Source organism: Amblyomma maculatum, chromosome 1 (assembly GCF_055883805.1).
Source record: "Amblyomma maculatum isolate TAMU_Amacu chromosome 1, ASM5588380v1, whole genome shotgun sequence".
Classification (NCBI taxonomy): Eukaryota; Metazoa; Arthropoda; class Arachnida; order Ixodida; family Ixodidae; genus Amblyomma; species Amblyomma maculatum.
The window spans coordinates 335,268,975-335,292,208 of NC_139344.1; the positions used below are offsets into that span (position 1 = coordinate 335,268,975).

General features: G+C 44.4%; 1 protein-coding gene across 3 annotated transcripts in view; it reads left to right on the forward strand.

Moving 5' to 3' along the window:
* hlk (hulk) overlaps positions 1–22,763 on the forward strand; it is a 109,286-nt gene extending 86,523 nt beyond the window's left edge. The window contains exons 13-34 of one of the 3 annotated variants that reach the window (XM_084587767.1): positions 1,175–1,306; positions 1,774–1,959; positions 3,042–3,173; positions 3,385–3,570; positions 4,145–4,285; positions 4,691–4,873; positions 6,024–6,161; positions 6,770–6,952; positions 7,036–7,167; positions 8,490–8,672; positions 9,569–9,709; positions 10,003–10,224; positions 11,704–11,841; positions 12,881–13,069; positions 13,662–13,793; positions 14,723–14,905; positions 15,410–15,550; positions 17,223–17,405; positions 18,756–18,896; positions 19,437–19,619; positions 20,181–20,229; positions 21,484–22,762. In XM_084587767.1, coding sequence (XP_084443893.1) covers positions 1,175–1,306; positions 1,774–1,959; positions 3,042–3,173; positions 3,385–3,570; positions 4,145–4,285; positions 4,691–4,873; positions 6,024–6,161; positions 6,770–6,952; positions 7,036–7,167; positions 8,490–8,672; positions 9,569–9,709; positions 10,003–10,224; positions 11,704–11,841; positions 12,881–13,069; positions 13,662–13,793; positions 14,723–14,905; positions 15,410–15,550; positions 17,223–17,405; positions 18,756–18,896; positions 19,437–19,619; positions 20,181–20,229; positions 21,484–21,490 — 3,305 coding nt within the window. In that variant the 3' untranslated portion in view covers positions 21,491–22,762. Of the gene's footprint in view, positions 1–1,174; positions 1,307–1,773; positions 1,960–3,041; positions 3,174–3,384; positions 3,571–4,144; positions 4,286–4,690; positions 4,874–6,023; positions 6,162–6,769; positions 6,953–7,035; positions 7,168–8,489; positions 8,673–9,568; positions 9,710–10,002; positions 10,225–11,703; positions 11,842–12,880; positions 13,070–13,661; positions 13,794–14,722; positions 14,906–15,409; positions 15,551–17,222; positions 17,406–18,755; positions 18,897–19,436; positions 19,620–20,180 lie in introns of all 3 variants that reach the window. The other 2 variants (XM_084587749.1, XM_084587757.1) reach the window with 2 other exon arrangements.
* The last annotated feature ends 471 nt before the right edge of the window (positions 22,764–23,234 follow it).

Here is a 23,234-nt window from a genome sequence, read left to right on the forward strand (position 1 = left end):
CGCATTTACTGAGTGTCACAATTGGTTTATTAGATTTTACAGTTGTGTTCAATAAAAACTAAGAAACGTGATCGTGCCTTTTTCATACCATCCTTCATCCCTTCTTCCACGGTACTGCCATTTGTGTACTGGCTGTATGGCTGTATGACCGCGCTGTCCTATGTCTAATATTGCTTACTGCTATAAAAACACGCACAAATGGGCGTTTCAAGAGCTTTGACGACACCTTGCTACGGGGCACTGACACCTGGTGGCAACGAAGGTTGCATTATTCGCCCTACGCGCCTCCGGTGTGGTCTTGCGAACACGAAAAAGGGCTAGACATGGTTATATGATCAAGAATGAGCCATGTAGAGGTAGATGCACTGTAATAAACTAGCCTTTCTAAACAACATGCGTCACTAAATTTGTCCATTGAGGGATACAATGGAAGACATAACGTTGTAAGTTTCCCTGTACAAATGGCAGGAAGCCTGCGCCTGCGGTCTCGCATTCGTTTCTCTCTTGTCCTCGTCTTATTCACGCAGCCTAAACTTCGCTTGTAGTCAAGTATCCGATATATTTTGATTATTGCATGCGTAAATGACATGCCCCAGTCGAAAAAAAGCTACAGAATGTGTCAAAAGTACGACAAAATATTCAGTAGTTTGTCAGAATTTTCTGTAGTTTTGTAGTACCTTCCTATAGGTCTCCAGTTATTTCTGTCGTATTTTTCTGTAGTCTGTAGTTCTGTAGCACTTTTCTGTCGTAACTACCGAAATTTCTGTTTCACAACAGGTTCACTGTCAAAAACCGTACAGAAATTCTGTTGTGACAATAACTCTTCCGAAGTTCCTTTTTTTTTTTTCCGACTGGGGCCATACAATCAAAACGAAAATATGAGAAGACGAGGTACGAAACAAGCCAACGGCAAGGCGCAAGGACAGAAGAACGCTTTATGAAGGCGCCACAATACAGTTCGACGGTGCTCCGGCAATACGACAGCTTTGTGGCAACCTACGTTGCTTAAGAAAACCAACTGGCAGCTAGAAACCAACCATACCTGTGTTTAAAATGACGCATAATGAACTCTTGTGCCGGTATCAAGCATGATTTATTGTTTCACTTTTAATTTAGTTCCCAGAAGATACACCGCTCACACATCTAAACTCCTTCCTTCTGCTTGCTTTGACAGGGGACCTGATGGATGAAGACAAAGTCCTTGCCTGGTTTATTAAGCAGAAGGAGTCGGAAGAGATCGAAGAAATTACGGAGAAAATGCTGTTTGAGCTCATTGACGAGAACCCTTTCCTGGTCGTCTTGTTCTGTGAGTTTACCTTCTGTATCAAGTACTTCGCTTTCCGCGTGAAACAGGCGCTTGCGCCAACTGATGACGTACCACACAAGAATATCTGATTCCGATTTTTGCTTCAAAAGCTAAACTGCGCAGGTCTGCGTAACTTCGCGCTAATCTAAAATCCCATATAAATACGCGCTTTTAACCCGGTTATCACTCTTGTGAGTGATAAGACCAAGATAAAAAGGACTACCGAAAAAATGCCGCCTGGCATCTGTGTCACTTTTTTTCTCCCGGTCGAGAAAGCAGTACCAAAAACGATACAAGCTTGTGGCGATAGAAACCGTGAAAGAACAGCTTGTGTGATACCGACCTGGTGCATGAAGTCCGTCTACACTTTCGCCTCGTACAAATTACAATTTCGGTGCGTTAAACCTCCATAAAAATAATAATTCTAAAAATTGCCAATTTCGATCGGATTCTATTCCTCCCGCCAGACGACAAGGACCACAAGGCGAGTGCCGAGGTGCTCGCTGAACTTGAGAACATTGATGACGACCTGGACAAGCACAACGTCCCCTTTGTCAAGATCGACGACGACAGTGTGGCCAAGGACTTCGGAATCCTCGATGAGCTGCCCGCACTCGTATACTTCGAGGACAAGATTCCCAACGTCTACGAAGGTACATGGGAGGCGGTGGGTAGATGGGTGGGTGGGTGGGTGGATGAGACTTGTTGGTTGGTTGATTGAATTAAACGCTGAAGTCGCATGTTCAAAAACAGTTACATGCGCAAACAACTGAGAAACAGTTAGGCAGTGGAAGAAAAAAAAAAAGCTTTCTCTCGCGAAAATCAAAGTGGGAAAGGAGAAGAAATGATGAATGAGTAGGCGTGAAGATAGAAAATGGTGGTCTCGGGGACAGTGAACAGTTCTCAGTCAGTTATACCCCGTTGAGGCAAAGGTGTCGAGAGGGCTATAGGTTGCGAAATGCGCGGTAATCGAGCACGACAGAGTTGAAAATCTATAGATGACCTTCTTTGGGGAAAACAGGCGTGTTGATACATTGCGCATGACGTTATTTCCGCGCTGCTTCGTGTCATTCCGAGCTTTCACGCGAGGTAGATCTTGATTTTTTATATGCATGCTTGCATGTATACGGCTCATATTTATCATCGGTAAACCTCGGGAACTTACTGTAATTAATGACGAAAAGAAAAGTAATGAGAGTGTCATTGGGAGAGGCCCCATTTCTACTGACAAATCTCATCGGCTGACCGCAATGACCACGAATATTCCGTGTTCACGCAACCATAGCCTGCTTTGCTCACGAAACGCACATTTTGTGCGCATAACATCAGGGGATTTTTAGATATTTTACCATCATTTTGCTCGTTCTCTCACTCTTTAGGATATATGCCTAGCCCTCTGAGGTGTCTGTATGACTCAGCGAAAAGATGCAGTCGCGCAGCTAGGTTTTTATCACTCATCGCAAGTTACGTTAGAGCTAGTCGTTACCCTTTGAATGAATGTCTTTAAACGTCGCCTTGTTTTCCCCCTTCTTTATTAATGGTTACCCTACAGCTGCGGTGCTAGATTCAGTCAATATCGCTCCGCCGTCCTTCAGCATGAGCCGTCACAGCCTCAGCCGCATCAAAGCAAGGACTGCGAGGCTGGCTCAGGGCAATGAAAGTAGACTATTACCGTCTTTACCGTCGTTTACCGCTTGTCACAATAAGGTCCATGTCTTTGCCCCTTTGCCCGCAGGAAATCTGAAGGATGAGGACGAGGTTCTGAAGTGGATCCTGCACCAAAAGTCTGAAGACACTATTGAGGAGGTCACCGAGGAAATTTTGGAAATGCTGCTTCGCCAAAAGGAATACGTCATGGTATTCTTTGGTGCGTCATTTATATGATATATATATCAAATCTGCACAAACGCTCAATTTTAAGATATTGCCCTGGGACTTGGTTATTAAAGTTGGTGGATTATTTCGTCGATGGCTGTCTTGAAGCGAAAGACGCTGGAGTGGTGCAGCTCGCACACGCGCTGTGTGCGAGCACGTGTTTAAGCAATACGTTTTTTGTTTGTTTTTTACCCTGACCGCAGCGCCCGATAACTGCAAGGAATGTCCGAAGATCTTAACAGAGCTCGAAAACATCGACGACGAGTCTGACGACCACGGAATCATCATCGTGACCACTGACGACACCAAGCTAGCCAAGAAGCAGGCTGGAGTGACCCGCCTTCCAGCCATTGTGCTGTTCAGGAACGGACAGCCTGTACACTACAAGGGTAGGCGTCTTACGTCATGACCATGATGCTAATTACCGGGCCTAGAAATGTAGTATGGTGCAACGGTGGCCTTTGAGAACACTTCATTTATGATGCCGCCTTTTTAAGCTAGCCCTTTAACCACTTTTCTCGCGCCAACATACTGGTTCAGTTAATCTTATGTGACCACTGCGAATATGTTCCGAAAATTCCCAGCAACAGAGAGACCTGCAAACGATGCAGATTGGACCACTGTCCACAAAGTCCAACGATATGAGTAACGTTGTTCGGTGTACAAAGCCTTGTCGTAATTCCTGAACTGTACGCCGAAGCTTTCTTTTAATCTGAAGTTACATTTAATTTCTTTCTTTTTTTTTTTTTTTACTGGTAGCTGCCCAAAATATCTGAATTTTCACTAAACAGCTTTGTTGAAGTGTTCTATGAAACACAACTGCACTGAAAAAATCATCACATGTTTCTGTTCTTGCTTCGACTGAGAGCTCAGAAAAGCACACACTGAGTGAGCTCGCACGACGTTAACACTAACGACTAAGAAAAAGAAAAAATTCTAAACGCGCTTCGTATTTTCGTGCAGGCGACCTGATGGACGAGGACGAGATCTTGAAGTGGATGACGAGCGAGGAGACCCTTGACATTCCAGACCAGATAGAGAGCGTTAACCAGAAAATGCTTGACAAACTGCTGAGCACCAACGACTACGTTGCCGTCTTCTTCAGTAAGTGCCCCATACTAAAGCTTTACTTCGAGCTTTCCGAGCATGTGAGCTCATTTTAATTTCACTGCATGTAAATGAAACACTGTCATGACTCGGTGAAACTAGGTAGATTGCATTGAACGTGCTATATTCGATATTTTAGCAGCCCCCACTCCCCTTCCCCCCCCCCCCCTCACATTTTTTTTCTGCTCAAAATATATTATACGGGACATATTTGCGTTACAAGGTAGCTGCGAGTGCAAGCATCCGGGAAAGTATTTAGTGCCGTACGGCTAAAGCATTACTGAAAGTTCTTATCAGCGGTTTTTGTCGCTGTTGCGCTCGACGCTTTGCAGAAGAGTTACTACATAAAATGCTGGCCGTCCTTTACAATAGCCTTCACATGTGCTTGTTTCCATTACACAGCCAAGCCCAAGTGCCCGGAGTGCGACAAAGTTCTCACCGAGCTGGAGAACATCGATGACGAAGCAGAGGCAATGGACATCGACTTCGTCAAGGTCACAGACCCGAAAATCGCCAAGGCTTACGATATCATCTCGCTACCCGCCTTGGTGTTCTTCAAAAAGAAGTTTCCTCAGTACTATGATGGTGAGCCACAGAAAACTCACGCCCATGCTGCTCAATTTTCACGTGATTATACAACTCGTACTACGCTCGCTACCCAGTCGCGTGTCAGTTGGGCCGTATCTGAGTACGCTTAGCGTACAACTGAGTTTCAAGTTGGCGAGCGGATGTTACATGTTGTTCACTGGACTCTCTTAGAGGTATAAATACAGTTTGCTCTGTGACATCGACCAAATAATAAAATTTGCTTCCAAATAATTCACATCTTTCCTGTAAATCAGAAAGGAGCCGCCGAATGATTTGCTATGATATCACCGTCAAAGGAATAATGATTTATTCCTCTGGCACACAACCAAGAAAACAGCAGTCGCGCTATCGAAAATTTTAGGAAACTTCAGTTCTGGTAATCAGAGTCCAAAGCAGCAGCGTCTAAGCACAGTAATAATTTTAATACGTCTTTATTTCTGCATTAACTAGGCGTAACATTGAGGTAGAAATGAGGTGCTCTACGGAAGTTGGGGAAGGAATGCTGCTTTCCTCTTCTTCATTGAAACTGAGTGGCCCCGAGGTCAGTTGTGCAAAGAAGCGACGAGGTCATTCTTTTACCTTGAAGTAGTGTAGGAAAGCTCACTAAACTCGGAGTGAGTCCGTGGGTACGATGTGCCAGGGCGGATCGATCCATTCCTGCACAATGCTAGGTCGGTGCCTGCCCGGGGTGTAAAGAGTTCTTTCCCGCATCGTGTCGAATGCAGAACATATCCACAGAAGGTGTTCAGCCTCGCATTTGGCCTGACTAATTTTTTTTAGTTTACTGATTTGATTTTGTTTACTTCACAAAGACTCAAACTTTTTGTTGCCACTTGTATCATAGATCTGGCTGCTGAACCAAGCTTATGCTTTTTTTTTTTTTTTTCGGTTTAGAGGCTCCTACTTCTTCACAGAGTTTCAAAATAAAGTTGCGAATAATTATGTGAAACTCAGTACACGCCTCGTACGTAATACAGTTTTATCCGTGCTTATGCTGTTCACAATTTTTTTTCCAAGAGTACATTATCGTTACCATAACGTTATTTCAACACAACTACACTCAACTCTTCTCTCAGGGAGTATATATGTGGCATAGTCGTTGTCGTGAACGTAAAGAGGGATGATACCACTGTGCCTCTGCTTTCAGGAAACCTCAAGGACGAAGAGCAAGTGCTCAAGTGGCTGACGGAGATGAAGGAGAGGTCCGACGACGAAATCGAGCTCGTTGACCGCCGGATGCTCGAGATGCTCTTAGAGGACATGGAGAGCGTCGCCGTGTTCTTCTGTGAGCGCATCACTCGAATGCATCTCAACTACTGCTAGCTTGGACCTCTAGTGAACCTCTAGTGCCAGATAATGCACTGGCATTCATCTCTAGTGCTATAGCTTGACAGCTTTCTTTTTAATTGTAATCCGAACATGCTTTGGTGTGCTCGGCACCAAACAAAGAGTGGCGCTTTTGTGCGACCAATGTCTGGCTTACCGTGCATAATGCTGTTTTAGCCACGAATCACGTATTGTCCTCTTAAAAAGCTCCCAGACTACATGATTTGTTCCTCTTGAAGGCAGTGCAGCTCGTGTAGCGTGCCCGGGGTTCCAAATCACTGGAGAGTGGAAAGAACTTTGGTCATTCGTCAACTCTTCAGTCCCTAAGCACTAAGATTGCTTCCAGAGCTGAGCCGCTTGACCGAGTGGTATACTTGCCGGTCTGGACGCTTCTTAAGAGGACTGTATATTGAATGCTTGCTAGCATTTTGCGTTCCTCCATTCTATGGTTTCAGGCAAGCTTTTGCTTCTAGACTTCACGAGTCACGTCTGCCTATGGAGGCATCCACATGCCATGGCAGTCACGCGTCTCTATCTTTTCTCCTTTATTTTGTTTCTTCACCAAAGTCTCGGATGACTGCCCGGAATGTGACAAGGTATTGGAGGAACTGGAGAACATCGACGACGACACCGACAAGCAAGGCATCTACTTCGTCAAGATCGACGACGAAGTATATGCCAAAGAGCTGGGCGTGTCCGAGTATCCGTCGCTGGTCTACTTCGAGCACGGCGTTCCCAGCATCTACGTGGGTGCGTTTGTCAACGTCGAACGATATTTTTCCATACTCCCCTTTCATCTTTCTCTCGGCTGACGGCTCTCGTGCTGCGCGCAGGCGACATGACCAAAGAAGAGAATGTGCTCAGCTGGCTGATACAGCAGAAGAACGAGGACACCATCGAAAACATCAACAGGGACATGCTCAATAAGATGATTGTCGACACGGACTACCTGGCCGTTTTCTTCTGTAAGTAATACTGACCGGAACTATGGTTTTGCTTCCTTCTTCCAGAAAACGATGCTGTGTCACAGGTCTGTGTTTTATATTTCAGCTTGGGATATGAAAGGCACGCCGTGAATGTTTTGTTTGGCGCGTGATGACCTTAGTTGCCTTACACGCGCTACTTTCCGATTTGCATATTGGTGTTGCGGCGCTTCTTTAATGCAATACCGGCCGAGAATCCTGCAGTAAAGGATTGCGATAAGTATAGTATAGCAGTACGAACTGACCTCTAAGTTTTCTACATGTTTTCGTTGTAAAAGTATTGTTTTACAAACGAACATTTTACGGCGTCAATAGTATAGTTCACGTTTCCGCAAAAGCGCATTGTTGGTATTGTTTAGAGCAAAAGGCCTTCTGACCAGAGCGAATGAGTCTGAGAGAGAAAGGAAGAGGACAAAGCGCACGCAATAGCTCTCCTAGCAGGCGCGATAGGAACTAGCGCTCGTGTAGGAGTAAGGAAAAGGATGCGAGAGAACACGGAGCAGAAGGCGCATGGCACTAGCAACACCTAGCGAGAGTGACGGGACCTAGCGCTTGCTTAACTGTGCGAGAAGAAAACGGATAAAATGAAGTGTATTGCTGCTTCTGGGAGCGCGAAGAATGCGAATGAGTCGCGTTACTCATCAAAAGCGAAATCGAAAAGATGCAATTAAAGTGCATACATTGAAAATGAATGCGAAAATAAAATAATTAAAAATAAACTGCTGATGCACAAATGCCGCTTAACGTTTTATGATCGCCTGTTTAATGGCTACCAGAAAGTAATCATTTTTTTCTGGCATTAGCTTTTGCCCTGAGAAATGGAAGTAGCTATGTAATAAAACTGGCTTGAGAGTTCTGTGCGCAGTAGATTACAAGCTTAAATTCTTTAGATATGTGGGTATGTTGAAATTAGCCTAGCTTAGTTTCCGACTGGATCTCATAGGTTTACGCGAACCCAGCTCTCCGCGGTGTTTTTTTGTTAAATGTCTGGTCAACACAGCTTAAGATTAAGTGCACACCTGTATTGCAAAGTTACCAAGGCCCAATACTCCTCGTAATTTTCGCTATAATATAGATTCCTCTGAATCAAAGGCAACAATGTCTTATCGTTAAGTGAATTATTACTGTATATTTATTTGTGCAGCATAACAAAAAGATCTCCAAAAAGTTCTTTTTTTTTTGCACAAACACGCTGCTGCCTTTCATGCTGGAGGGACCTGCAGCTCCCACTATACTGCTGCTGGGGTAAGCGCAGTGAAACGCAAATGACGCGACTTTTCTATTCCACTTCCACGCTCGAAAAGACCTCGAGGATGACGACGAGAGCAAGGAGATGCTGATGCACCTGGAAAACATTGACGACGACTGCAGCGACTACGAGGTGCACCTGGTGAAGATGCAGGACAACCTGATGGCCAAGAAGTACGGAATCCGCAACCCCCCTGGCCTCGCCTACTTCCGGCACGGAAAACACCTCAAATTCACCGGTATGGACCTGGGAACGTTTTTTGTGTGCATACATTCTGCAATGCAGTGAACCCACATCGTTCAGTCCGTCATCGATATTTCGAACTCGAAAGGGAACAAAAACTTCCAATATAGGGGTTCCAAGCGAAACTTCTTATTGCACCCAATGATGAAGGGTACGTAGAATAAAACGTTAGGGGCTCATATTATTTGCGTTATAATTAAAGAGCTTTCACTGTATATGCCATCAAAAACAGTCTACCAATGTGACCTTGAAGAAGTTCACCTTATTTAACAAAGTCGCTAATGCTGCTTTTATGCGAATTCTTGAGGCCGATTTTGAGCGCTAATACTGTGCCGTTATTTCACAAATAAACGTGTCTTTCTTAGACCTATACTTAGAATGAAATCACCATTAGCTGCACTCTATTTGCTTTCAACTACGTCATCCATCTTCGCTAGTCGCACTTAATTGTCTCTCTCGGGATCAGCCTACATTTCAGTTCGTGATAGTAGACGGCTATAAGAATTCATTAGGTGCTCTGCGACCGCCATCTTTTCAAGAGGTAAACCGGAAATATACGATCTATGTTGGACATTGATCGTAAAGTTACTTGCTTTCGTTTTTACTTACATTACATATCTGTGCAACGTCAGCAGTGACGCATGTGTCGCGTGGTTTGACTGTATAAACTCGCGTGATGAGCCGATTGAATTCAGTCTGCTTAGAAATGAGTAGCGAGCCTGGTCCTTCGTAGCACTTGTCCGAGGCTGAGGTATGCCGCTTGCAACAGCGGGCGAGAAGACAGCGAAGGTCAACTACATCTGCCATATACCAAACTACTCCAAACTAATGTTTTCGCAAGTTGTGTTAGGTTTAGCAACGATTTAACTCTGATTTTTTTTTTTTTAACAGGTGATCTTTTCGATGAAGAGGAAGTGCTCGAATGGCTCACCAATCCAGAGAACATGGAAATGGATGACGCCATCGAAAGGGTGAACAAGCGAATGTTCGAAAGGATCCTGGCCAAGTCTGAGTACCTCACCGTTTTCTTCTGTAAGATGATGTTCATCAATCATCAAGAGGCTGTCTGTGAACCATATCAAATCCCCATGTCGCGTTTGGTTCTTCACCCTTACGATATAACGTGCAGGCCTAGCGATTGGACTTGAATGAGATGATTTACTAAACTTTAATGCTGCTAGCGTGACAGCATATCATGAACACATATGTTACTTTTAATCACTACGTGGCGTGAGTGCGTTTCTGCACTGAAACATTTCGGACACCGGCAATAATAATCGAAACCAATCGCACTGTTGTTGTCTTGTTTTTCTCTTTTTTTACAGACAGCAAGACTGGCTGCAAGCAGTGCGTCAAGGTCCTCGAGGAGCTGGAGAAGATCGACGATGACGCGGACGCGCACGGAATCAACATGGTGAAGATCGACGACATGGCGTTGGCCAAGAAGTACGGCGTGTTCGCCATCCCGGCCATTCTGTTCTTCCGCAACGACGACAAAGAGCCCGTCATCTACGCCGGTCGGTGGCTCTCCTCCGGTCACGACGGTGGTGTGCAGCATACCGTAGCTGCATGCCGCCTACTCTGTGCGCAGAGCGAAAATCAGTTTTTTTCGACCGCCCGCTACAGCTTTTGCCTGGCGTCATGAGATGTTGCAGTGCGTGCACCATGTGCCGTACGCTGCAACAATAGAGAGATTTAGTATAGCGCGATCCGCGTTCCGTTAGTGATCCACAACCGCGCATTACACTGCGCATGCCCAGATCGCCCTGGCGGTACTAGATGGTGCTACAAGCTGGAAGACGGCACACAGTCTTCCGCGTCGGGACCAATCAGTGCGCAGGCACCGGCGGCGCGCGGTAGCGGGTCACGGTGTCGGATCGCGAATCGTTTCATGCTAAATTTCTCTAATATGAACACATTATAATATGCTGAGTGTAGCGTTCTTTCGGTGCTTAACCTTGATCGGTGGTCGAAAAAACAATTCAAACAATAAAATAAGGATCGTGTTGAGGTGCAGGTTAACCTGTTCACTTACCTTTCACCGCAACAGAGTAAAGTCTTCCCGACCTGTTTATTGTGCTGATAACTGTGGTTTACTCCTTTGATTACTTGTAGTAGGCTTACGATTATGCTACAACTACACGAAATGTGTGTAGCGAAATGCCGAGAAAAAGCTCAAAATAAGCACTGCACAGTTCGGTGCAAATGACTTTCAGAAACCAAACGACAGCCACTGAGGTCGAAATGGCGACTTATTCAGTCTTCTTGAGTAATTTGACAACAAACGGTTAGTTCTCTAAGGGGCCGCATATCACTTTCCGTTACCGCGCATGTTCCTGTTTAATTTGACATTCTTCACCGCAAAGGACTACGAGGTGCTAACTGTGCTTGCGGCGATGGACAAAACCAAGAAGGAGACTGGAAAAATAACCTGACAAGCAGTGTTCTCTCTCTGCGTAGCTCATACCCTGCCGTGAAAGCACCATCTAGCCTAAGAACGCACGTTCACAAACGCTACTGTTAAGCGTTATTGTAAATTATGAGTGAAACCGGAAAACGAAGCATCTACGAGGCCATGCCCATGCTGGTTTTGATTCTTCTTATATAACTTGTTCATTTTGATATATCAGAGGCTCAAAGTTTCAGAAGCTCACAACCGGGTTTCAAATTGAAGTCCATGAAGCTAAACAAAACAAAGCGTATAGGATGCGGGAAAATTCATGTATTCACTTTTTCTGACAATGCTCGTTCATTACTTCCAAGTCGACTCAAACCCGGAACACCGTCAGCTTACGCCGTCGCATACGCGCACTCGAGAAGGGTGTAAAAAAGGGAGTTTCGCTCTTGTGCGCAGGCAAAGCTCTGCTTCATGCTCTAGTCGTGCTTGCTTTGCTGAATCGCAGTCTAACTGATGTTGCTTGCTGTCCCGCACTTTGAAGTTGGAGAAATGCGAAAAAAAAAAAAAGACAGCTCACATTACGCCTTGCCGCAAAACGTCGTCATACGTTGCGCGTTTTATCTTCAAGGTGACTTCAAGAGCGGCGAACGCATCCTCGAGTGGATCCTCCTCCAGAAGAATCCCGGGAGTGAGATCATCGAAGAAGTAGATGGAGAGGGACTCAAGAAGCTTATCAAGGCGGCGAAGTACCTGGCGGTTTTATTCTGTGAGTACCCGGCGTATGCTCAGCATGTGCTAATATCAGTACCTTTGGCTAGTATGCTCAGACAGACCAGGAGGTAGCCCATGTTTTGACTAGCTCCTGCGTACACTGTCACATTCTGCCACATTTAGAGTTTTCGCACTGTTGTTCCCGATGCGTGGGTGAAAGCCATTACTTGTGCCAACACGGTTCGACATACGACACTGCTAACTAGCGATATATCTACGCCTAAATATACGTGAAAAGAGTGACTATCTCCATCTAATGGGGAATGTAATTGGAATCAATATTAGGCCATTGAATCAGGACCTCCCTTTGGGCATTCGGCTAGAATCACGAAAAATATCACAGGAAGTCCAAGCCTTACTTCATTTCTTACTTCCTGTATAGAGTCGCGGCTTCGACTAAGCCGGTTCCTTATGTGCTAGTATAGATTCGCACTCCTTATGTGTCCCGCCGCGGCGGCTCAACGGTTAGGGCGCTGGACTGCTGATATCGAGGATGCTGACTTGATCCCGGCGGCGAGGACCGCATTTCATTAGAAACGAAAAGCAAAGGCGTCCATATACTGTGCGATGTCAGTGGACGTTGAAGAATCCCAGGTGACTGAGATTACCGGAACCATCCATTACGGCCTCCTTCATAGCCGATGTCGCTTTGTGACATATTAACTGCTATAAACCAAACCAAATATCCACCTCTTATGAGCACACCAACACCAATAAAAATCTTTCTTCGCTTGTTCCTCGTCACAGGGTGCAGTGCAAGACAGTTGCAGTTCACAGTGGTATTCATGCCTTTCTTTAAAACTCTTTCCCTCTATTGGGTGCGAAATGGGTGCATATTCCCACCACGTACATTTCTTTCTTACTTCGTGCCCGTTCTGGTGTCCGTCAGGTATTGGACTCAGTTGTCTTAATTTTCGTCATAACGTGCACAATCTCCTTTGGATATATCATTGTGCACGTTAATGAAGCTGCTGAGCTCCCAGCTCTCCGAGTGGCACAGACGTTGAGTGCACCCATTTCTGGTGTCTCCACAGATTCGGAAGGTTCCGACTGTGAGGATTGCCAAACAATTTTGAACGAGCTGGAGAACATCGACGACGACACGGATCGTCACGGCATCCAGTTCGTCAAGACAACTGATATTGCCATGGCACAGGAGTATGGCGTGAAGGATCTTCCGGGTCTTGTCTACTTCGAGAACCAGATACCAAACGTGTACGAAGGTACGTCACCCCAGTGTTTCAGCGACCAGCCTTCGTCATTTTTGGACTGGGAGAATCATAAGCACGCAGACCCTGCATAAAGACGAATTGACGGGTCTAGTTATTTGATATAAGATGATACTGGATCATCTAATCAATTTATGCATTTTAGATATGAGATATGAACTCAGAGAAACGATAAAGGAATAACAGACGAAGTGAACAACAAAATGGCATACACTTCGTCTGCTATGCTATAATAATTGTCGCCTGTTCCACGCTTCTATATATATCTGCAATAGAGCAAATATAGCATCTGGTCCAGTTCTGCAGCAATGAAGTGATCAAAGACTTAACGCTCCTTTATATTCCCATGGAATTTCTCCGAAATATTAATGGTGCCTGTAGCAGATGAATAAGTGGCTGGCGGTATTATCAAGCCATTTTATTGCCGTTTTTACAAGATATAGCCACGAGGTAAATGAATTGCAAACGTATGTATGCTTTCAAAGAATCGATTTACAAATTCAGCATAGGCGAAGTTTGTTAAATAACGCATGAACCTGGTTCATTCTTACTGATTGTCAAAACGACTTTCCGAACAAACATGCAGGTGACCTGGGCGCAGAGGAGGAGGTGTTACAATGGCTCGTCTTGCAAAAATCCGAGGACACGATTGAAACTGTGAACCGTGACATGATGGATCGTCTCATTGAAGAAACTCAGTATTTGGCCGTCTTCTTCTGTGAGTCATGCTTTGCCCCTGACCGCAGTTTCGATGCGCCCACTTTATCCCCCGCAGATACGTGTCCCTGAAGCATCGTTCACTTTGAAACTGCTCGTAAGCACTTTCAAAGCCTTGCGCCCATGGTATTTGTCACCACACACGACCTCTACCTATACCTCTCTACACCTACTTCCAAGTCCTGGTGTGTGCTGTTTCTGTTGTCGTTCATGTGGTAAACCCTTGTCCATTGTTTCTAGGGAGAAATTCGTTGTGGACACCTGACCTCCGTGCTGATGAGCTGTTGCATGGTGTTCTCCCATGCATGCAACAGATGAGTGTCAATGCATGATAGTTCGTAGGGAAGAGAGATATCATTCTAACACACCCGCAAGGAATTCCCTGCAACAGGAATAAGATATAACATTATTCGGTACTTTCCTTTTTTTTTTTCTAATTACTCTCTGTACATCTTCCATTTGTAACAACAATGATGCATATCTGTAATGTGAGCGCATCTCATACTTAACGGACGTCACACATTGTTCTTCGAAAGGACGTGATAACAAGTCATAACCTTTTAATTTTCAATTAGTTTTCAGTTATCACCGCGATGCTTAGCACCTTGTTCAGCAACAGTGTTGACACGCCAAATGTCGTCAGCATGTTTTGTATTTAGAAATGGATCAATATTTATCTTTTTACCGACATTCAGATTGGAGGCAACGACATTTTTTTTCACATTAAACTTGCGGAATCCTTTTGTCTGTCTGGAAATTGTAAGGCCTAACTACCGAGCAAAAATATGGAGCAATTCACCATTCATGACCTTATATTATTTTTCTTTTTTTGGAATGTTGAGCATTTAGCTGCTTTGCACGCAATGTCACAGAGTTTTTTTTTTTTTTTCTTAAAGTGCAATAACATGCTTTGTTTTTCTTATCCAACAGACAAGCCGCATTGTAAGGCTTGCGACCAAGCCCTACATGAGCTGGAGAACATAGACGATGATGCAGACCTATATGGCATTCACATGGTCAAAATTCAGGACCCGTCCTTGGCCAAACGATACGGCATTAAGACGTTCCCAGGTCTGGTATACTTCCGTAACGCCAACCCACTCATATATGATGGTAAGTGTTCACTTGACTGCTTTTAGAAAACTGATAACCGTATGCACTGTCAGTTTGTGAGTAGAACTGTACCAGACTATTTCAGCATGACCTAATGGTTCTTCGAACTTGAAAGATGCGACGGCGATGAAAAAGTGGAGTGGCCGACCGCGCGAATTTGACGTTTTGCAGGTGTGCCATACACGATAGTGCACGTACTATTCTCTTATCAAGAAAGAAAAAAAAATGAGAAAAAGCAGGACATAAATCTTTAGTTTAAGGATTGAAGGCCTGTCTGCTTTGGATTTCTAGAAAACGTGCAAATTGAGTGTTACCAGAGCCGGGTTTACGAGCGTTATAGAGTGAGTTAGTGTGGATGCATGCCTTTGCTCCTACAAGATGGCGCAATCTGATAAAAGAGTGTTTTTTTTTTTTTTTTGCTTTTGCTTTTGTTTGGAGTTAGTCGACAGTAAGTGAGCGACAAAAACGTTGCACGTCGTCGCTGACGAGAGATTTGTCATCCAGGTGACATCAAGAATGAGGAACAAGTGCTGGAATGGCTAGTTGACGACGACAACAGGGAACTTGCCGACGAAATCGAAGCCGTCAACAGGAGAATGCTCGACAAACTCGTGGACGACTCTCCTTTCCTCGCCGTCCTCTTCTGTAAGCTCATTTTGCAACGCCAGCGTGCTCTGCTGAAGTACTGACTTGCACGACACAACCTTAGCTTAAGTAGGACAGCGTTTAATGAGGCATTAATACTACAGCTTCAAGTTTCATTTTGAGTGATCGATATGCCGTATACTTCCATAAAGGTTATAGGTCGAGATTTTGACCATCACGGTTAGGTAGAGTTCAAAGTTGTAAAGCGACGCTGGAAATAAACAACAAGAAAACAGTAATGAACGGTAAATACGTAAGCTACGTAAATACGTAAATGCGTAGTGGTTAGCTCTACCACTACTTCTTGTCATCGTTCTTCTTTATGTACCACGTATATTATCCTCCTATCCTCCTTGCGCGTTTTTTCTCAACTTATGGGAGCATAACAAACTTGGCTACGTCTTAAAAGGGTAGCATTCAGGGTTCGCTAATGGCGGGAAATAGATTCGAAACAGCGCGAAACAGAAACGAGAGGTGCGGACATGTGAAGAAAGTAACTGCTGCAATTACAGTCCACCTAACATTGAAGGCGAAAGCTAATCTTTCTGCCCTTAAAAAGCACCTGGACGTTCCGCTATTCCTAAGTGTTCAACCCCGTTTGTAAGGCTAGCAATAACACCACGTATCATCGACACAATTCTCAACGTTTCCTTCCCAAGGTATTGGCGCGCAAACGCAATTCCGGAGGCTACTACCTGGAATAAAAAAACATCTCTTCCTGCTTGTGGGGCAGTTATGATTGGTCAGCAGCCGCATAGCAACTCATTGTCGATGCAACGGCAAGTCCCGCAGTATGGAGCTGTAGTGGCGCAGCCAGTCGATAAAAGAAGATATTTAATTGGGGACCTATGTTTGTCTCATATCAGCCAACCAAACAAAGATAGGCGACAAACGATTAAAACCTATGAAACACAGCTCTCCCACGATATTATAATTTTAGCCTGGTATTGCATGCTATTTTTTCTTCTTTTTGCAGTCGCGAGCTCAGCAATAGTCATATATGGGTATCTGTCGGTCGATTCTGTTTGTTCCACTTCGAGATTATCGTCAAATTCTTTCATTTTTTAACATTCCTCATAGTTACAAACTGCGCTGACACCAAACATGTGAACAATCGGGGCTGCTAGTAATTGAAAACTTCTGAATTAAATGAATACTAACGCTGATCACAACGATGAGCTTCGGTCAATCGGCTAAAGAAAACGCGCCAGTTTGTTGAGTTCGGGCAGCTAATAAAAAAAAAATGTTATCGCAGGCAATCAAGTTTTCTCTTGACGACGTCACGATATGGCGCTTCCCTGACAAAGATTTAGTACTGTATGCGCTATAGGGCCTCTTTGCAGGAATTCAAAGATATGGAGATACACTAAACGCATGCCCTCCATCTCCTTGTAGTACGTAGATAGGTATACGTATGTAGTGGTAAGATACGTCACTGTGATAACGGGTACAATGCTGAGAAACATGCATACGCTATGTATTCGCGTGAGTTATCTGCGTGATTAGAAGATAGAAAGGTACGAGAATTTAATAAATAACTGCAGCGTAAGTACGAAAGAACCTACACGACTGGGAAAATATGGAACTTTAGTGCCACGATATTCGTTTTACCGCCTATTATCATAGGCAGTCATAATGACGTGTACCGAGTGGTTTATTCGGATCTCTGCAGATGAAGAAGACTGCGAGGACTGCGAGAAAGTTCTCAAGGAACTCGAGAACATTGACGACGAGGCTGACGTGTTTGGGATTGACTTCGTGAAGATAAACGACTTCGAAGCGGCGATGCAGTACGGCGTGTCCACATTCCCGACCCTGGTCTACTTCAGGAAGAAGACGCCTGTCGTATACGACGGTAAACACGCTTTTTCCGCAGTGCCTCCTCGTCTGTGATGCACGAAGGAAAGGCAGCAATAGCGGAGCGTCCGAATGTTTTCTTTTTTAATGCCTACATTATGTCGGCCGAGAAACAGAGGCACGAACTACGTACTGCGTCACGTGTGTGACCATTGTGCAACGAGGGGCCAAACACTGCGAGCTAGAATTTCGCATACAGTGAGAGAAGTATAAAAAGAAAGGAAACGTTGCCATAATCCGGTTTGTGTTCCAAAATCTTGCAACATTGTATAAGTGACATCAACGCAGGGGACTGTCGCGACCTGTGCCGCGTTTCTGCAGATGGCGCGACAAGTAGCGTTTGATATAACATGTAAAACCACCTAGGCTTCTTTATTTGAAATAAACTAACAAAACAAGTTACCTTTTTCATTTCGAAACGTCATCTCAGTTGCTCATTGCAGACGCACTGTGGGGATGCAAAAGGGGAGTACCGTACGGGCTACGTTCCGGCAGTTCCTTCTGTCCACGCAGCAGAAGGCACTACCGAAAATTGGTGGAGCAATTAATGCTGCATGTAGCCAACCCTGTTTATCGGGACGCAAGACGTTCAAGAACAGTGAATTCAAGATTCAGGCAATATGTTTCCCGAAGATCTTTTGAGGCGGTTAACGTCTTGGAAGGGGAACCTCTTCTCGTCTAGACGACATCATCTGCGCGCCGGTATAGCTCTTTTTTTGTTTCTTTTTACTTAAGCACGCGCGAAGCGTCGCTCTCAAATCGCCGTTTTCTTGTCTTGTAAAAATGCTAAACGTAAAATGCTTCATACCCACACCCGTTCAGCCACTGCAGAGTTCGGTAAGGCTCTCGATGGCCAATCAGCGGCGCGGTTAAACTGTGTTGTTCATACCGCTTTTTTTTTCTTTACTCAAACCTATTTTAGCAATTATAAATTTATAAATGTTTGACGTGTATGTGTACCTTTTTATATATATATATATATATATATATATATATATATATATATATATATATATATATATATATATATATATATATATATATATATATATTTATATATATATTTATATATATATATATATATATATATATATATATATATATATATATATATATATATATATATATATATATATATATATATATATATATATATATATATATATATATATATATATATATATATATATATATATATATATATACAGTGCCATCAGTAGATATGAAAGAACAGGGGGAAGGTTGCTGTTAGTATGACTATATTTTTTTTTTCACATGTTTTGAATTTACGGCGCCAAAATCTCGTCGTCAAGCGGTCACACCTACTTCTATTCTGTGATGTCCACAGGTGACCTGCTCAATGAGGATAAGGTGCTGGCCTGGCTTACCAGCCACGAGAATATCGAGCTCAAGGACGAAATAGAAGAGGTGAACAGGAAGATGCTGGACAAGCTACTTGACGAGAACGACTTCGTTGCCGTCTTCTTTTGTAAGTCGCATTTTGGTTGCTGTTGTAATGCCTTGAATGTACTGGCAGTGTATTCTAGGCATTATACTGCCGTTCTGGCGAGACGTCGCATTGTACGGTAGACGTCGAGTAACATGCTTTGCCATTACGACGCTCACTAGCGTATACGACTCTCTAACTGCGATATGCATGTGTGGGCTGAAAGAAGGTAGCCTCTGATCAAGCAGGCGAGCTCCAGAGCACAAAGCCGAGAAAAGTTCGCCGTCCTTTTTCAGTAGCATGCCTCAAAAGGAGAGAAAAGCAGCTTACTTGCTCCGTAGCGTCTGCACAACAAGGGAGGTTTTAGACAGTGGTGCAACTACAACATGCAGCCTTCCGGTAATTTCTAGAGAAAAAAAAAAAAAAAACGAAAACGAAAATTTAGTTTGTCGTTTTCCGCAGCAAGGGAGCGAGAGCGCTAACCACGTCGCAGCGCCTACGGATCGCAACTTCCACGATCATCTAAGAGCACTCCGATCAAAATGTCTGCCTTTCCCCGTTTCTTTGGTTCCTTTGGTGCAGTTGACGACAATTGCCCCAAGTGCGACAGCGTGCTAGCGGAGCTGGAGACCATAGACGACGAGGTGGACGACCTCGACGTGACGTTCGTCAAAATAAACGACATCAAGTACGCCAGGAAATACGGCATTGCACAGGTCCCGGCCATTGTCTACTTCCGGAGGAAATTTCCATCGATCTTCAGAGGTGAGCCGATGTAAAGTGTCGCCACACAACCGTCGCAGATTATCAGTGCGAATGAGCCGCTCTGATAATGGGCCCTTTACGCCAGTGTAATTGCAACATTCACCTTTTAACTTTTCAGCATTCAGGCTGGTGTATGAAAACATTCGAAGTCTTTGCATCGAGCATCGCTCCATTGAGACAGCCATCGCGTATAGTTAACAGTCGGGTGCGGCGGTGGCACTAACCACAGGTCTTCCAGGAGGCAATATGCATGAGTGTAGACAATATAGTACATAGAAGTTGCTCGTATATGCATACCTCAGTAAACACGCTCAATATTTGTTGTCCTGAATGAATGAAACTATTAACGGCTGCTATATCATGTGACTAATGTAGTTATACTATTGAAGTTATGTTGGGCATCCAGCAAAGAAGCGCAAGGGCGTCCGCATTACTGGAGGCATATGGTGAGTTACGATACCACAGTCACGAGCGCAAGAAGATTGAAGGTGTACAGCTCATGTATTTGTCCTTGGTTGTTTTTCTGGGTGCTAACCCCGTTTTCCGCTGTCGTGCACGCAGGTGACCTGATGAAGGAGGAAGAGGTCTTGGAGTGGCTGAAAAAAAATCGGTACAGGCATCCTGAACTCAGCCTCTTCATGTACGCGTTGATAGCCATATCGACAGCCTTCATCCTCTACACACTCTTTCTCATCTTCTGTATGAAGGCGCCACGGGAAAAGAAAGAGTGATCGCAACCCCATCACGCGCGCACCGGACAGACAAAAACCTCGCGCCCCTCCCGAGAAAACAGCATGCATGTGCGCGCGCCGTCTGCCGACAGAGGTCGCGCCCTGACATGTCAGCTCTGGCAGCAGTGTAGGTGGCGACGGGAAACGACCATTTGATTTTTTTTTTTTTTTTTTTTAAGGGACGTACGTTACGGTGCGCTGAAAAGACCGGCATCCCTGTGATTATACTTTATCTATGGAGGTGAACAGGGTGGGCGCACGTGAAATGAGCGTCGTGGGTTGAGAATGCAATCTAGGCTAATTAGTAGGCTGCCAACCATTGACCAAGCGATTATACGAACCTGCCTTCCTTTAAATTTTTCAGTCGTGAAAATATTGTAGGTAAGTCGTTCATGTACGTACCATCCGTTCTCAAAAGCAATAGGGGAAAAAAAGGACTAAAAGTATTTAGTTTAAATGATCATTTTCGTTTAAAATTCATTTCTGTAATAGAACTGCTGCGTGAATGAGACGGGAACATCACAGCTACACGTCAAAGCCAGAGTTGCCAGTCGAATAGATGTCATAATTTTGTAACAGCTCTGCGTTCTCATGAATTCTAGTGTTCGACTTTTCCGTGCGATCGTTCATATTCGAGGCAAAAAACATGACCGCACTGGGCAGGTACAGGCAGTTTACTGTAGACATAAAAAGCAGTTTTGTTCAAATGTGCGTGAACACAATTGACTTATCTCGTAGGATCCATAACTAGAAACTAGGCTCTCATAGCGTACGTGGTGTATCACCATTCACCGACCACTGTCGTCACCTACAAAAAACGCTGGTTAGAAAAAGGGGTAACTCTTGTTTCTCTTGTTCCTTTGTGTAAGGCCACCCGTTGCTGTACGCGCATGTGTGTGTGTATTTTTTTTTACCTTTCTTTGTTAACGGCGAGTGGTCATGAGCGTGACATTTCCAAGATGGTGGTCTTACTTTGAGGAACAAATGCGGTTAGGTAAAGCTTGTCGAGTTTCACAATGGCCGTTTTGCGATCGAAGCTCGAAAGCTGTTCAGGAGTGTGTGCTTCTAGTGGTAAGATGAACGACGCCAAGAACGGATCACTTACCAATATCAATACATTGTTTGTGTTTCAGAAAGTAAAACCCTGTGAGGCGATCGATCGGCCGTACATCTACCGAGATTGTAATGTTCGCGGACAGTTCTTCAGGTGCCTTCACAGCTTTGGCAGTTAAGCCGAAGTACAGGGAAGTGTCGAATATGCAATGGCTGTAAGGATGCAACCACTTGCGTCAACTGCCACGTGACCTTTTTCCCTCTTTTTTTCTCTATACTCTGTTGAAACTTGCACTCGTGTTCTGGTTTACAATGTTTTCGTTTGCTGAATTTATTCAAGGTTACTGTCATTTTTGCACTTGTATGACGTAAGGACACCTAGAGAATAATTTATTTTGTGCACATAAAAGGTGGGTAAAATAAATATGAAAAGCACCGTCTGGAATCTAGCCACACCTATGCTGTCGCAAAAGGTGTAAGCACTACTCTCCTCATAGAAAAGGAGAAAAAAAGGAGTGCAACTTCGGCCGGATCTCTCGGCCAGATGCCGAACCTCAAGCATAATATCAGAGCTTGCAACGAGCCTACATTGAAAGGGTACTCATACAGCCCTAATTATGATGCTCTGGGACATATCTTGACGATGAAATCCGTGCTAAACAGAGCATTTTAGCTTTATTCGGCCCCAGAGTAGTTTTTACACCTTCTTGACGTGGTGCGCACATCAGGGAGTTCGTATGTTTTTTTAATGGTTCCTTTTGCATGTGGCTTGTACAAAAGATGGACGAGTTGCGCGCAAGCAGCTGTTCGTTCAGTTCCGTGCGTACCACTTGAGCAGTATTGTACAGAATTGTAAAGATGCATTGCAAGGAACTGTTAGCCTTACAATGTGACCGTACGTGTTTCACATCATACAGCATATTGCTTTTGATAAGGTGGTTCTGCATGCAAATATTAAATGCGGGCAAGCGGAATACACTGGACTGTCCTGCGTATGCGCAACAAAAAGCCTGGATCCAGCAAGGTCGTTGTACACCGGCCCAACTGCCGCTATAAACGACCTTGCTAGCATTATTCCGCACCTATTTATGAAATTCTAAAAGTTAGGTTCAAGAAGGTTTATTTGTTTCTTCAAAATAAAGGCACACATCATATTGTGATATGCCCTGAAGGACGGACTGGAGAAGGTTCAAGAATTCCACCACCGGCAGGTATTTCGCGACTAATAGTGAATGTGGTGACTTTTACAGAGAACGTTCTTCGTGTACCAAGCGGTCATGCATTACCCGTTATTAAGATGCACATACAGTGAGGACAATAAAGCAACATGTGTTTCTACTTGCGTTGTTTGGTGGCGTCATTTATCCTGTGAGCACTAAAGAGATATAAGGCATCTATGTTGTGCGAAAGGCGAGCTTAGAGTAAAAAAAAAAAAAATTCGTTCATGTTCTGAAAATGAAACTGGAGCAGTAAGACTGGCGGCTGTCAATAAAACGTGAGCATGTTTTGTGTCCTCTCTGACGCCGTGGCTCCTGCAGTTAGGCCGCTGAGCATCATACCATTATGGAAACGTGACCTTGAGGTCGCACTCGTACAAAGGTGAGAACTGTGCGCTATGTGATGCCAGTGCGTTGGGTGAACTATAAGTCAGCTTACTCGCAAAATGCGAAATCACTGCGAGTTTTGAGCCGAGTTCCGTTATGTACATTGCGTTTTGTTGCTTAGTTGTCTGGCCAAATTCGGATGAAGTCAAATTTCTGGGGTCCAGGGAGGCCATACTTCGGGAATGGCTCTCTTTAATTTGAAGGTCACACTGAACTGGTCATACTCA